Source organism: Lithobates pipiens, unplaced genomic scaffold, assembly GCF_037356315.1.
Source record: "Lithobates pipiens isolate NorthernLeopardFrog02 unplaced genomic scaffold, aLitPip1_a1.2 Scaffold_25, whole genome shotgun sequence".
NCBI lineage: Eukaryota > Metazoa > Chordata > Amphibia > Anura > Ranidae > Lithobates > Lithobates pipiens.
This window is the reverse complement of record NW_027507787.1, coordinates 167,755,483-167,770,552: the sequence shown is the minus strand read 5'-3', so window position 1 is coordinate 167,770,552 and position 15,070 is coordinate 167,755,483. Positions and strand designations below refer to the sequence as shown.

General features: G+C 47.5%; 1 protein-coding gene across 1 annotated transcript in view; it reads left to right on the top strand.

The window, feature by feature from the left end:
• The window catches only part of LOC143930641 (putative DBH-like monooxygenase protein 2), a 79,752-nt gene that overhangs the window by 30,708 nt on the left and 33,974 nt on the right, over window positions 1–15,070 (top strand). Inside the window, exon 5 of the mRNA XM_077455135.1 lies at window positions 7,363–7,530. Coding sequence (XP_077311261.1) covers window positions 7,363–7,530 — 168 coding nt within the window. The remainder of the gene's footprint in view (window positions 1–7,362; window positions 7,531–15,070) is intronic.

Genomic DNA, 15,070 nt, shown 5'->3' with positions numbered 1-15,070 from the left:
AGCACTGACACCAGCACCGTGATAGAGTGATCTGACACCAGCACCATGATATAGAGCACTGACACCAGCACCGTAATATAGAGCACTGACACCAGCACCGTGATGTAGAGCACTGACACCAGCACCGTGATATAGAGTACTGACACCAGCACCATGATAGAGTGCACTGACACCAGCACCGTGATAGAGTGCACTGACACCAGCACCGTGATAGAGTACACTGACACCAGCACCGTGATAGAGTGCACTCTCACCAGCACCATGATATAGAGCACTGACACCAGCACCGTGATAGAGTGCACTGACACCAGCACCGTGATATAGAGCACTGACACCAGCAGTCAGTCTGCTGAGTGGCGGTTGTTGCTATCTCCTCTTCCTGATCCAATCCCGAGAGTGGCTGCGCATCGGAAATGTCTTGATATGGATCGGAAAATAATTCCTGTGACTCAAGCGGAAAGTATATGGTGGTGGTGGTGTTGTTGGTGGTAGCGTCTTTGGGGGTGCACACAGCAGAGAGAGAAGAGGGTGCAGATCAAGAGGATGAGGAGGGTGCAGAAGAGTAAGGCAGAGTGAGCCACTCAACCAAGTCTGGTGCGTCCTTTGACGTAATCGCATGCACCTTCTGCAAATTGCCACTTTGGCTCACGCCTGTTGCTCCTGCCCTACCCCTACCACCCCTGCGGAAGGGCCTGCCTCTTCCTCTGCCTGTCATTTTTTAAATGACCCTGTGACAAAAGTCTCTAGAGAAGTGCAGTATGTATGTGGAAGAAGGTATATAACACCCCGCTTCAATCTGTCATTTTTGGGGGCCACTGGTCTATCACACCAGTTATAATACTTTTTTTATTGCGTTTGTCACTCTTTGTAGTATCGCTGCAGAACCGCTCAGCAGTCACAATGCTGCACAGTGGAAATGCACTATACTATGCTTTCTATATGTGCAAGTATTTTATATGTGTATTTTACACCTATATACTGCACACCAAATAGTACACCTATACCAGTCCTTACAAGGACCTTTGTGGACCTAGTAGCTAGTGATTTGCAGACTGTCCCTCAGTCCCAACACTGATAAAAGACAGCTGCAGAATCGGGCAGCAGTCAAGTATAATATTCTTTCTATATTTGGAAGAAAGTATATTATACGTGTACAACCTTATATACTGTACACCTATACCAGTCCTTAAAAGGACCTTTGTGGACCTAATAGTAATAGCTAGTGATTAAACTGACTGTCCCTGCTCCACACAGCGTCCTGTCCCTACACTGACAAAAGACAGCTGCAGAATCAGTCAGCAGTGCACTTAGCAATCACCAGCACAGCAGTGCGCCAGAACCCTATATACTGTACACCTATACCAGTCCTTAAAAGGACCTTTGTGGACCTAATAGTAATAGCTAGCTAGTGATTAAACTGACTGTCCCTGCTGCAACAGCGTCCTGTCCCTCCCTACACTGACAAAAGACAGGCTGCTGCAATCACCAACACAGCAGTGCACAGAACCCTATATACTGTACTACACCTATACCAGTCCTTAAAAGGACTTTTGTGGACCTAATAGCTAGTGATTTGTGTCACTACAGTCTCTCCCTGCTCCACACAGCGTCCTGTCCCTAAACTGACATAAGACAGAATGTAAAATGGCTGCCAGATCAGGTCTATTTATAAAGGTAGGGGGAATGTCCAATTGTCCATGTGCTGAAATGTCTCAATTGGCTGTCCTGTACCCCGTGATGGATGTGTCATCATGGGTCAAAGTTCTTTCCCACTGTAAACACATATGTCCGCCGGGCGAACAGTGGCAATAGTCTGCCGATCGGGCGAATCGCGAACACGCCAAATTCGCCGCGAACCGACCACCGGGCGAACAGTTCCCCCATCACTAATGGGGGCACATCTCAGCAATCGGGACAACATTAAAAATAATTGGTAGAACAAAGGGGTCAGGAGTGTAGAAACTCGTTTATCAAGTGACAATTCCACTTTGGGTGCTTTTTTGTCTAGTGTGCAATCTAGAAAGCCCTCCAAAGGTTAAGGCCGAGATCATAGCACTTTTCTTAAAATAAATTTGAAGTGGAGGAAAGTGCCATACTGGAATTTTTTCTTATTTTCGTATGTGGAACCATTTAGAAACAAAGCCAGCACATTTTGGGGTCCCAAGAGCCTTCTTTTTTAGACTTATAGGAAATTGTACAAATGATTCTGTAAAGATTATACTCTTAAAACCATATCTATATTTTCTGTCATGATTAGAAACATTCATGTATGAAAATTGGAAATGCCAATTACAACACTTTATTATTATTAGAGGTACCCATCTTGATGATGATAAGCAACCTATAGTTATACTGCAGCCTACAGGAGAAATGGAAAGTCGTTTCAGAAAACTGAAGGCCCCTTGAGGTCCTAAACCCTCCCCAATCCCAAAACCTCCAGGGGGCTGACTTTCAGTTTTCTATGTGCCTAGTGTCCATTTCCCTGTGTATATATATATATATATATATATATATATATATATATATACCCACCAGGCACTTTATTAGGTACACCTTGCTAGTACCGAGTTGGACCCCATTTTAGGGTTGCCACCTTTTCTTCAAGCCAAACCCGAACACTTTAGCGGTGCATGGCAAATTTTTTTGTGCTATACTCTATAGGATTTTAAAGACCAGGAGGAGAGCAATAATGTGTCGCACTTAGCACTCCGCGGCAAACAGTTTGTGTGGCCAATTTTAACAGGTGGCAATGGATTGGTGTCCGACTATCTTGGTAACTTGCGAAGCCACAGTTCGATCTGAATAATGTGACTGGGTCTTAGGCAGAAATTCAGACACGATTGAAAACCTGAGCTATTCAAGTGGACCCCACACAGGTGGCAATCCTAGGCGACATAATACAGGGGTCAGTGTTAACCCCCATAACATAGGGTCAGTGTCACACACTTAATATAGGGGTCAGTATTACACCCTCCATAATACAGGGACCCCCATAGAGGAACCCATTAGATCAGAATCCCTTTATATCAGTCCTCCCCTTAGAGACCCAAAAAATATAAAATTGAAAAAAAATGCAGCACAACCTCAATAATTGTGAATGATGGTGGAAACCCCCAAGGATAATCCAAGTATTAATACACTCCAATCTTTAAAAAAAAAAAAACATACGTATTGTTAATTTCCATACACATACAATAGTGTATGAATAATGGTGTAAATCCAGTCCACAATGTGTTGTGCTAATATCCAATTTATAAACACCTTTTGAGTTGGATACGTTGGATATTAGCACAACACCTTGTGGAATGGATTTACACCACTATTCATACACTATTGTATGTGTGTGGAAATTGAACAATATGTATGTTTAAATAAGATTGGAGTGTAATAATACTTGGATTATCCTGGGGGGTTTCCACCATCATTCACAATTTATTTTTTCACATTTGAATTGATATAATTATAAGGGGAGGTTGCACTGCATGTTTTATTTTTATTTTTTTAGATCAGGGTCCCCTATATCAGATTCCCTTTAGAGACCAGTCTCAGAGGAGAGGGGGGTCTGGCAGAGAAGAGAGGGGGGTCTGAGAGAGAAGAGAGGAGGGTCTGGCAGAGAAGAGAGGGGGGTCTGACAGAGAAGAGAGGGGGGTCTCACAGAGAAGAGAGGGGGGTCTGGCAGAGAAGAGACCAGTCTCTAAAAAGGGGGTTAATATAAGGACACTGATCCTTATATCATAATGTGGGTCTCTAAAGGGGGTGCTTATATAAAGAGAGTTCCCCTTATCTAATAGAGGTCTCCAAGTAGGGGGAGGGGGTGCTGATATAATAGGGGGTCTCTAAGTGATCAACAGCAGTCAGAACCCCCCTCCCCACAGATTCCCTCCATTAGCTCAGATTCCCCTTCCCTTATATCGGTCCCCCCCTAGATAGATCAGGGATCCCCACATCAGTGTCCCCTGCCCTGAAAGACCCCCATTAGACTGCCTTACCGAGAGCTGCTTCGAGCCAGGAAGTGTGGGAGCATTCACTCACAGGCTGCTGTTAAATGATTAGGGCCCCCATCACCTGAGGAGGGAAAGAGGTGGGGGGAGGGAGGTAAAAAAGGGGCAGGAGAGAGATAGAGATACAGGAGAGAGGGGGGTCTGGCAGAGAGGAGAGAGAGACAGGAGAGGGGAAGGGGGGTCTGGCAGAGAGGAGAGGGTGGTCTGGCAGAGAAGAGAGGGGGGTCTGGCAGAGAGGAGAGGGGGGTCTGGCAGAGAGGAGAGGGGGGACTGGCAGAGAGGAGAGGGGAGTCTGGCAAAGAGGAGAGGGGGGTCTGGCAGAGAGGAGAGGGGGGACTGGCAGAGAGATAGACAGGAGAGGGGGGTCTAGCAGAGAGGGGAGGGGGGACTGGCAGAGAGGAGAGGGTTGTCTGGCAGAGAGGAGAGGGGGGTCTGGCAGAGAGGAGAGGGGGGTCTGGCAGAGAGGAGAGGGGGCACTGGCAGAGAGGAGAGGGGGGCACTAGCAGAGAGGAGAGAGAGACAGGAGAGGGGAAGGGGGGGTCTGGCAGAGAGGAGAGGGGGGTCTGGCAGAGAGAGAGACAGAAGAGGGGGGTCTGGCAGAGAGAGAGACAGGAGAGGGGGGTCTGGCAGAGAGAGAGACAGGAGAGGGGGGTCTGGCAGAGAGGAGAGGGGGGTCTGGCAGAGAGGAGAGGGGGGTCTAGCAGAGAGGAGAGGGGGGTCTAGCAGAGAGGAGAGGGGGTCTGGCAGAGAGGAGAGGGGGTCTGGCAGAGAGAGAGACAGACAGGAGAGTGGGGTCTGGCAGAGAGAGAGACAGGAGAGGGGGGGGCCTGGCAGAGAGGAGAGGGGGGGCCTGGCAGAGAGAGAGACAGGAGAGGGGGGTCTGGCAGAGAGGGGGGGGGGGTCTGGCAGAGAGGGGGACAGGAGAGGGGGGTCTGGCAGAGAGGGGAGGGGGGTCTGGCAGAGAAGAGAGGGGGGTCTGGCAGAGAGGGGAGGGGGGGTGTGGCAGAGAGGAGAGGGGGTGTCTGGCAGAGAGGAGAGGGGGTGTCTGGCAGAAAGGAGAGGGGGTGTCTGGCAGAGAGGAGAGGGGGTGTCTGGCAGAGAGGAGAGGGGGGTCTGGCAGAGAGGGGAGGGGGGGTCTGGCAGAGAGGAGAGGGGGGGTCTGGCAGAGAGGAGAGGGGGGGGTCTGGCAGAGAGGAGAGGGGGAGGGTCTGGCAGAGAGGAGAGGGGGGGTCTGGCAGAGAGGAGAGGGGGGGTCTGGCAGAGAGGAGAGGGGGGGGTCTGGCAGAGAGAAGAGGGGGGGGGTCTGTCAGAGAGGAGAGGGGGGGGTCTGGCAGAGAGGAGAGGGGGGGGTCTGTCAGAGAGGAGGGGGGGGGTCTGGCAGAGAGAAGAGGGGGGGGGTCTGTCAGAGAGGAGAGGGGGGGGGGTCTGGCAGAGAGGAGAGGGGGGTCTGGCAGAGATGAGAGGGGGGGGTCTGGCAGAGAGGAAAGAGGGGGTCTGGCAGAGAGGAAAGGGGGGTCTGGCAGAGAGGAAAGAGGGGGTGTCTAGCAGAGAGGAGAGGGGGGTCTGGCAGAAAGGGGAGGGGGGTCTGGCAGAGAGGGGAGGGGGGGTCTGGCAGAGAGGAGAGGGGGGGTCTGGCAGAGATGAGAGGGGGGGGTTTGGCAGAGATGAGAGGGGGGGGGTCTGGCAGAGATGAGAGGGGGGGCTGGCAGAGAGGAGAGAGGGGGTCTGGCAGAGAGGAGAGAGGGGGTCTGGCAGAGAGGAGAGAGGGGGTCTGGCAGAGAGGAGGGGGGGGGCGGCTGACAGAGCAGATGAGAGAGACGGACAGGAGACAGACACACAGCGCGGGTTAGGACTCCGGAGCATGCAGGGCTGTCACGATAATCCAGACACAGTGCAGCCCTGCATCCACATGTGACCAGCAGCTACGGCTTGAGACAAATTCTTCAGGGACCCGTCACCTTCATGTTCCCGATCCGGTCCATCCCACACATGACCTGCAGCCTACTCGGCCAATCACAGAACACCCGCTGCTGCCCTTTGCTGAGCTGGGCTCAGACTCGGAGCGCACCGATGTTTAGGCAGTGTGAACTGAACATTGATAGCATTGATGTTTGTTGCGGCCGCGCCGGCCGGAGCCAGAGATCCGGCTGCCACAGGACGGTTGATGTGTGCCCGGGTTTCCGACGGGTGGAAACCCGGGCACATGTGTCCAAACCCGGACTGTCCGGGTCAAAACCGGACAGATGGCAACCCTACCCCATTTTGCCTTCAGAACTGCCTTAAATCTTCATGACATAGATTCAACAAGGTTTTGGGAACATTCCGCAGAGATTTTGGTCCATATTGACATGATAGAATCACGCAGTTGCTACAAATTTGTCGGCTGCATATCCATTATGCGAACCTCCACCACATCCCAAAGGTGCTCTATTGGATTGAGTTCTGGTGACTGTGGAGGCCATTGGAGTACAGTGGCCTCATTGTCATGTTCAAGAAACCAGTGATGAGATGATTTGATCTTTGTGATAAGGTGCATTATCCTGCTGGAAGGAGCCATCAGAAGATGGGTACACTGTAGTCATAAAGGGATGGACATGGTCAGCAACAAGACTCAGGTAGGCCGTGGCATTTAAACAATGTCAATTCGTACTAAGGGGCCCAAAGTGTGCCAAGGAAATATCCCACACACTTTTACACGAGCACCAGCCTGAATCGATGATACAAGTCAGGATGGATCCATGCTTTCATGTTGTTTATGCCAAATTTTGACCCCACCATCTGAATGTCGCAGTTAAAATCGAGACTTAGCTGACAGGTGTTGCACCCGGTGTGGTCTTCTGCTGCTGTAGCCCATCTGCTTCATGGTTTGATGTGTTGTTTGTTCAGAGATGGTATTCTGCATACCTTGGTTGTAACGAGTGGTGATTTGAGTTACTGTTGCCTTTCTATCATCTAGGACCAGCCTGCCCATTCTCCTCTGACCTCTGACATCAACAAGGCATTTTCCGCCACACAACTGCCACTCACTGGATATTTTTTCTTTTTCGGACCATTCTTTATAAACCTGAGACATTGTTGTGTGGGAAAATCCGAGTAGATCAACAGTTTTTGAAATACTCCCCATCTGGCACCAACAAACATGTCATGTTCAAAGTCACTTAAATCCCCTTTCTTTCCCATTCTGTTGCTCGGTTTGAACTTCAGCAAGTTATATTTATTAGGTGTACCTAATAAAGTGGCCGGTATAGAGATAAAACAAGGGTAAAATAAAAAGGGCACAGAATACAAAGCCTAATTCTCAGAACACTGTATAAATATACTTATATAGAAAATTAATTATTTTTATCTTTACATGTTACAGTATGAGTTAATTGTTGACCCTGACACCATTGGGATAGTTCATCACATTCTGATATATGGCTGCGGCAACAACCTAAATTTCTCATCAGAGATCGGAGCTTGTTATGGCAGTGACACCAGATACGCCAAGTGTATGAACTCCCTGTTTGGGTGGGCAGTCGGTGGAGAGGTCAGTATAAAATGGCACATTTATTTGTGGTCTGATAAACAAACTTGCAAAATGATCTTACCTTCACCGCCATGGTATTCATTCAAGTGCATATCTTTGTTGACAAATTTTTCATGAGCAGGTGAATATGATGGAAAATAATGATGGCCAATATCCTTTTAAAGGATAAGTTCACCTTTTTACAAAAAAAAAATTATCTATTTGCAGGTAAAAAAACGGGCATTTATTCTTTTTTTTACTAGGATTCTGGATTGCACCTGCGATCAACAGATCATGGGTGCCATGGAAGACTCCTGCAGACTTGTCAGTGTATCTGTCTGCTCGTACCTCGTACGGACAGGCACATACACACTGACAGGAAGAGACAATGAACCATTCACAGAACACGCAGCAGATCAGGGTGGAACATGCAATATGTCCCCAAAGGTGAACTTATCCTTTAAAATGTGTGACAAAAATATTTGGCCAATCAGACAACAGACCTATATGTGGGCTTCCTGGCCAAACTGTTATAAGTGGAATACTTAATACGCAATTAGTGATACGATAAATGGAGATTTTTTTTGTGTGTGAACTTTCTGCAATAATCAGGAAATATTGGCAAAATTCCACCAATTTTGGCACAATGCATTAGAGTTAATGGGGAACATAAAATGTGTTTTTCACAAATAGGCTTTAAAAGTCTTCTGAGGGCCATGGAAGCTCCTTTAATAGTAGTAATAAAGGCTAACCATTCACACCATTAAATCGGTATTAAAGAGGAAGTAAACCCTGATGAGTTTACTTCCTCTTTCATTCCCTGCAAAGGCAAAGCATAATGGACTACTATGCATCACATAGTAGCTCATTATGTGTCACTTACCTGACACAGGAGCCAGCGAAGTCACCGCTGTCCCCTGTAGTCTGCCGCATCTATCTTGTTGGTGGGGTCTCGAAGCCCCACCGCTGTCATTCGGCGAAGCCGCGATGACATCACTCCCGCGCATGTGCACGGGAGCCGACACGTGCGGCAGCTCCGTCGCTGAGAATGCCGCGCTCAGTGCGCCTGCGCGCCGCTGTCTACGGCGCATGCGCCGTAGACAGCGGTGCCCGTTTTCGGGCAAATATCTCCTAAACCATATAGGTTTAGGAGATATTGCTTGGACCTACAGGTAAGCCTTAATCTAGGCTTACCTGTAGGTCAAAGTGGTTTGTAAGGGTTTACAACCACTTTAAACCCAAAGTCAAAAATATAATATGCAGCTTATCAATTTTCAATGTGGTGGCTGCATTCATTTTCTTTTACAGGCTTTTTACCCCTCTGTTTTCACCTGGTGATCTGGCCAGTAACACCCCTCTATATTAGAGCCCCCCACTCTGGATGAAGGAGCACAGGGGGTACCCTTGGACAGCAGCATTAACACTCTGAGGAAGAGAAGTGTGTTAGATGTACTAGTAGAATTTAATACACTATATTACCAAAAGTATTGGGACACCTGCCTTTACATGCACATGAACTTTAATGGCACCCCAGTCTTAGTCCGTAGGGTTCAATATTGAGTTGGCCCACCCTTTGCAGCTATAACAGCTTCAACTCTTCTGGGAAGGCTATCCACAAGGTTTAGGAGTGTGCCTATGAGAATGTTTGACTATTCTTCCAGACGCGCATTTGTGAGGTCAGGCGCTGATGTTGGATGAGAAGGCTAGGTTCACAGTCTATGCTCTAAATCATCCCAAAGGTGTTCTATCGGGTGAGGTGCAGGCCAGTCAAGTTCCTCCACCCCAAACTTGCTCATCTATGTCTTTATGGACCTTGCTTTGTGCACTGGTGTGCAGTCATGTGGGAACATGAAGGGGCATTTGTCCAAAATATCTTGGTATGCTGATGCCTCAAGAGTTCCCATCACTGGAACTAAGGGGCCAAAGCCCAACCCCTGAAAAACAACCCCATAATCCCCTGTCCACCAAATAATTTGGACCAGTGTCCCCCCCTCCTGAACCATACCAGGCCACATGCTTTCAACATGGGGGGTGGGTGCTTTGAGGCGGGGGGGATCTGTGCCCCCCACTCCAAGGCACCTTGTGAATGGGTATCAGGTGCATTGAAACCCTACCCAGTCACCAAAAAAGTGTCAAAAAGTATACAATTTTTGACAACAACTTTATTAACCGGTTCCTGACCAGCGCACGCCGATGTACGCCCACAGAATGTCACGGGCCGGCAAATGGGCACATCTGTATGTCCCTTTAAATTTGCCGCCCTGCCATCGTGAGCGCGCCGGCAGTGGCGCGCTCGCGTGCTGGTCAGGACCCCCGTGAGTCCGGTCGCGGGTCCCACGGACTCGATCGCCGCGGGCATACCCGCGATCGTCTCACGGGGTGGCTGAACGAGGAAATGCCGTTGTAAACAGCATCTCCCCATTCTGCCTAGCAACTAGTGACGCTGAGCTCTGCTCCATGTGATTGGAGCAGAGATCAGTGTTCACTAAATTAAAGCCCAGCCCCCAACAGTTAGTAACACACCCGTAGGAACACTTAACCCCTACACTGCCACCCACTGGTTAACCCCTTCACTTCCAGTGTCATTTACACAGGAATCACTGCATTTATATAGCAGTGATTGCTGTATAAATGACAATGGTCCCAAAAATGTGTCAAAAATGTCCGATCTGTCCGCCATAATGTTGCAGTCACAATAAAAATCGCTGATCGCCGCCATTACTAGTAAAAAAAAAAATTATTAATAAAAATGCCATAAAACTATTTTGTAAATGGTATAACTTTTGCGCAAACCAATCAATATTCGCTTATTGCGATTTTTTTACCAAAAATATGTAGAAGAATACGTATCGGCCTAAACTGAGCGAAAAAAATGTTTTTTTATATATTTTTGGGGGATATTTATTATAAAAAAAATTCAAAAATATGCGTTTTTTTCAAAATTGTCGCTCTATTTTTGTTTATAGCGCAAAAAATAAAAACCACAGGGGTGATCAAATACCACTAAACGAAAGCTCTATTTGTGGGAAAAAAAGGACATCAATTTTGTTTGGGAGCCATGTCGCATGACTGCACAATTCTCAGTTAAAGTGACACAGTGACGAATCGCAAAAAGTGGTCTGGTCTTTGACCAGCAAAATGGTCCGGGGCTGAAGTGGTTAAAAAAGAAAAAAAAAACTGTCTGTTGTGGTTTTTACTTTTTGACACTTTTTATGGTGAATGGGTGGGGGTACAATGTAGCCGATACCCATTCACGGGGGGACAGGATCTGGGGGCTTCCTGATTCCGATAAGCCCTCTGCCCACAGACCCCGACAATCACCGGCCAGGGCTGTCGGGAAGATGCCCTTGAGAGCACCCTCCTAATTTTGAGTGCAAGCGACTGGGTATGGTTCAGGAGGGGGGAGGGGGCCTCACTCGCCCCCCTTCCTTTCCTGGCTTACCAGGCTACATGGATGGATAAGGGTCTAGTATAGATTTTGTGGGGGGGGCCCCAGGCCATTATTTTTTTAAATTCTGTCATAGGGTCATAGCCACTTTAATACACTGTATTATAAACTCTGCACTGCACCATATACCCTGAACTGTATTATATATACCGGTACTACACTGACTGTACTATATATTCTGCAATGTATTATATATACTACATTGATGGCACTATGTACTCTCCACTGTATTATATATACTACATGGACTGCACTATATACTCTGAACTGTACTATATATACTACACTTATTGCACTACATACTCTCCACTGTATTCTATTTACTACATGGACTGCACTATATACTCTGAACTGTATTATATATACTACACGGACTGCACTATATACTCTGAACTGTATTACATATACTACACTGACTGCACTAAATACTTTGAACTGTATTATCTATACTACACTGACTACACTATATACTCTGAACTGTATTATCTATACTACACTTCTTCACTATTTACTCCCCTTTCACACGGACGATCCGTTCAGGTGTCTGCCTGTCAGTTTTTTCGGACACTCCATAGAGGTCTATGGAGGGACGGATGTCAGCGGTGACATCTCCGCTGACATCTGACCCGCACCGATCCAAAAAAGTGTGACGGAGGAAAAACCTATTTTGGTCCTTTCGTCATCCAATCCCCCATAGGGGAGAGTGGCGCTCTGACAGATCTGTCCCTGCACAGTGTGCAGAGACAGACCTGTCATCTTCCTGCTCAGCGGGGATCGACGGAGCGATCCCCCGCTGAGCAGAGCAGTCTCCATACACAGAAGGAGCCCAAAGATGTAATTGTAAACAAGGCAGGGTCATACAGGGGAGATCAAGCAGATTGGGCTTGGAACAAGACAGGACAGGGAGAGGGTAACAGGAGACAATGGGAACAGGCAGAAGGGATCAGGCTGCAGGGCAGGGGTTCAGGTATGAATACAGGGTTACAAGATACAAGGTACAGTTACAGGATTCAGAAATACAGGTCACAAGGTACAGGATTCAGTAATACAGGTCTGGGTTCAAGGAAAATACCAAGGCAAATATGTGAGCCATTGCCGAGTATAAATGCACACCTCCTGCAATCAGTCTCAGGTGATGCCTGACTGCAGGAGATGATGTTGGCTCCAGACTGCTGAGAGATACCCGCTGGTGGACACCAGTACTGCGGCCTAAAGATCTGACAGTGCCACCAGCAGGTGAAACCTTTCCTGACATTAAGGGAGAGGAGAGTGATTGGCTCCTCTAGCAGGCTGTCAGGACCTGGGAGGAGGGAGCAGGGGTGTGGCTCAATGGACATGCACAACCCTGGCTGGGGTGTTTTCCATGAAACCGGCTAGGCAGATAAGACACCCACAGATCATATTGGGAGCATATAGGTGGGGTGCAGTGTGGTGCGGTCTAGGTGCGATGTGAAGAACTTGTATTGAAGTAATGCAAAGACAGTTGACAACCCAGTCTGGAAAACTCACGGGTCCCAACAGAGTGTAGAGAGTAGATTTCAGCCGAACTGACAGTGCCTGTTAGGAGGGGCAGAATGCCGCCTCGCTGTCTCATGCCCAAGTGGGAAGATGTTCAGAGAAGTTGTGAACCCTACATTTTCCTTCATCATCTGGAACGTTTCCCTGCCATTGGTTCTGTCTCTAGCAAGTAGCTGTGCCTACTCTACCCACTTGGAAATGCGCACCAAGCCTGGGAGCCAGGGTCTTAAATACACTCTGGCTGACCCAAAATGGCTGCTAGAATCACATGGGGCTGTAGCATCCAATTGGATAGCTTCCTCAGTGATCCAGTAAACCATAGCAGAGCCATGCTCCTTTTGACTTCCTCTCCAACTTCAATGCTGCTGCAGATGAGTGCCACCTACAGTGGAGAAAGTAGACTGCACTTGCCTACAAGCAGTAGTTTGGGGATCGACTGGGCATACACGAAAGGTTGCGTTTCAAGAAAGCAGACTATAGATCATATTTAAGTCTGTCCATAACTAATATTTAAAAACAATGGGATTAGTATCACTTTAACTCTTTCTCTGCCACAGCCATTGTTTTTTAATACATTTTTTTGCACACGTTTAAAAAATAATTGCATTATTATTATACAGGATTTATATAGCGCCAGCAGTTTACGCAGTGCTTTACAATATAAAAGGGAGACAATACAGTTACAATACAATACAATAGGATTAAGATGGTCCTGCTCAGAGGAATTTACAATCTAATAGGGTGGGGCAGGTGGTACAAAAGGTCGTAACTGTGGGGAATGAGCTGATTGAAGTTGTAAAAGATTAATTGGAGGCGTGATAGGCTTCCCTAAAGAGATGAGTTTTCAGGGATTGCCTGGAGGCAGCTAGAGAAGGAGATAGCCGGACAGATTGGGATAGTGAGTTCCAGAGGATAGGAGAGGCTCTGGAGAAATCCTGGAGACAAGCATGGAAGGGGGAGACAAGAGAGCTTGAGAGTAGAAGGTCTTGAGAGGAGCGGAGAGGGCGGTTACAGTGATATTTGGAGACAAGATTGGTGATGTAGCTCAGGGCAGAGTTGTGAATGGCTTTGTATGTTGTGGTTAGTATTTTGAATTTAATTTGCTGGGCGATCGGGAGCCAGTGTATTGAATTGGCGGAGAGGGGTGGCGGACACTGAGTGGCTGGTAAGGTGGATAAGTCTGGCAGCAGCATTCATGATAGACTGAAGAGGGGATAGCCTATGGATAGGTAGGCCAATGAGAAGGGAATTGCAATAGTCAAAACCAGAGATACAAGGGAGTGAATGAGGAGCTTGGTGGTTTAATTTGTTAAAAAGGGGCGAATTTTAGAGATGTTATGGAGGTGAAGTCTACAAGCTTTTGACAATGATTGGATTTGAGGCTGAAAGGACAGGTCAGAGTCTAGGATTACACCTAGTACCCTGACATGAGGGGAGGGATTGATGGTTGCAATATTGATTTTGACCGAAAAGTCATGGAGGGGTCATGGGCTGGGGCTGATATTACCAGCTTGGTTTTAGAGAGATTTTGTTTAAGGAAGTGGTGAGTCATCCATGCTGATATGTCAGTTTGTAATTCGAAAGGAGACTGAAGCAGTGAGGTGAGGAGTAGACAGATAGATTTGGGTGTCATCGGTGTATAGATGGTATTGGAAGCTATGGGCGGTTATCAAGTGACACTGAAGGAGCGTTGTGATAAGTAGGAGGAGAACCAAGATACAGCAGAATCTTGGAGGCCAAGGGAATGGAGTTTATTGAGCAGGGGTGGGTGGTTAACAGTATTAAAGGCCGTAAAGAGAGGTCAAGTAGTGGGAAAATGGAGTGGTGGCCATAGGTTTTAGCAGTTACTAAATGAGTTTTAGTAAGGCAGTTTCTGTGGAGTGCTGCAAGCAAAAGCTAGACTGTAAGGGGTCAAAAAGGATATTTGCAGGTAGGAGCTAAGACGGTTATAGACTAAGCGTTCTAGAAGTTTAGAGGTGAATGGGAGCAATGAGATGGGTCTTAAGTTGTTGAGGGGAAGATGCCAATAGAGAGGCAGAGATTAGGGAGCAAAGAATAAGAGGGAGACCATAGTAATTGTGAGGGAACAGGATCTAGGTGGGCATCTGATAAAAGTTTTGTAACCTCTTCAGTAGCAGCCAGTTCAAAAGGAGAGAGTGTTGATCATGCTGTTAGGCAAGGCATGTTGAGTGGGGAAGATGTACACACAGTGGAGATGTCATCACCTATTGCATCAATCTTTTCTTTGAATTGATTGGCAATCTCTTGGGCAGTGAGTGAGTTAGTGGGTAGAGAGAAGAGCTGACAGGGACTGGCTGACAAGATAATAATAAGAGAGACAAAGTAGGCTTGTTTGGCAGCTTGGCGGTAGGAATTGTAATTTAGGAGGGCATATTTATATAGGGTGAAGTCCTGCAGGCATTTGGTTTTATGCCATAGTCATTCAAGAGAACAGCAATATCTCTTGATATTTCTAGCGTTGTCAGTTTGCCAGGGTTGTAATGGTCGGGGCCTGATTCTGCATGCAGTTAGAGGAGCAAGTGCGTCCAGTGATGATAAGTGAACTGTTGTAGACAGTGGTGTCAATAAATTGCT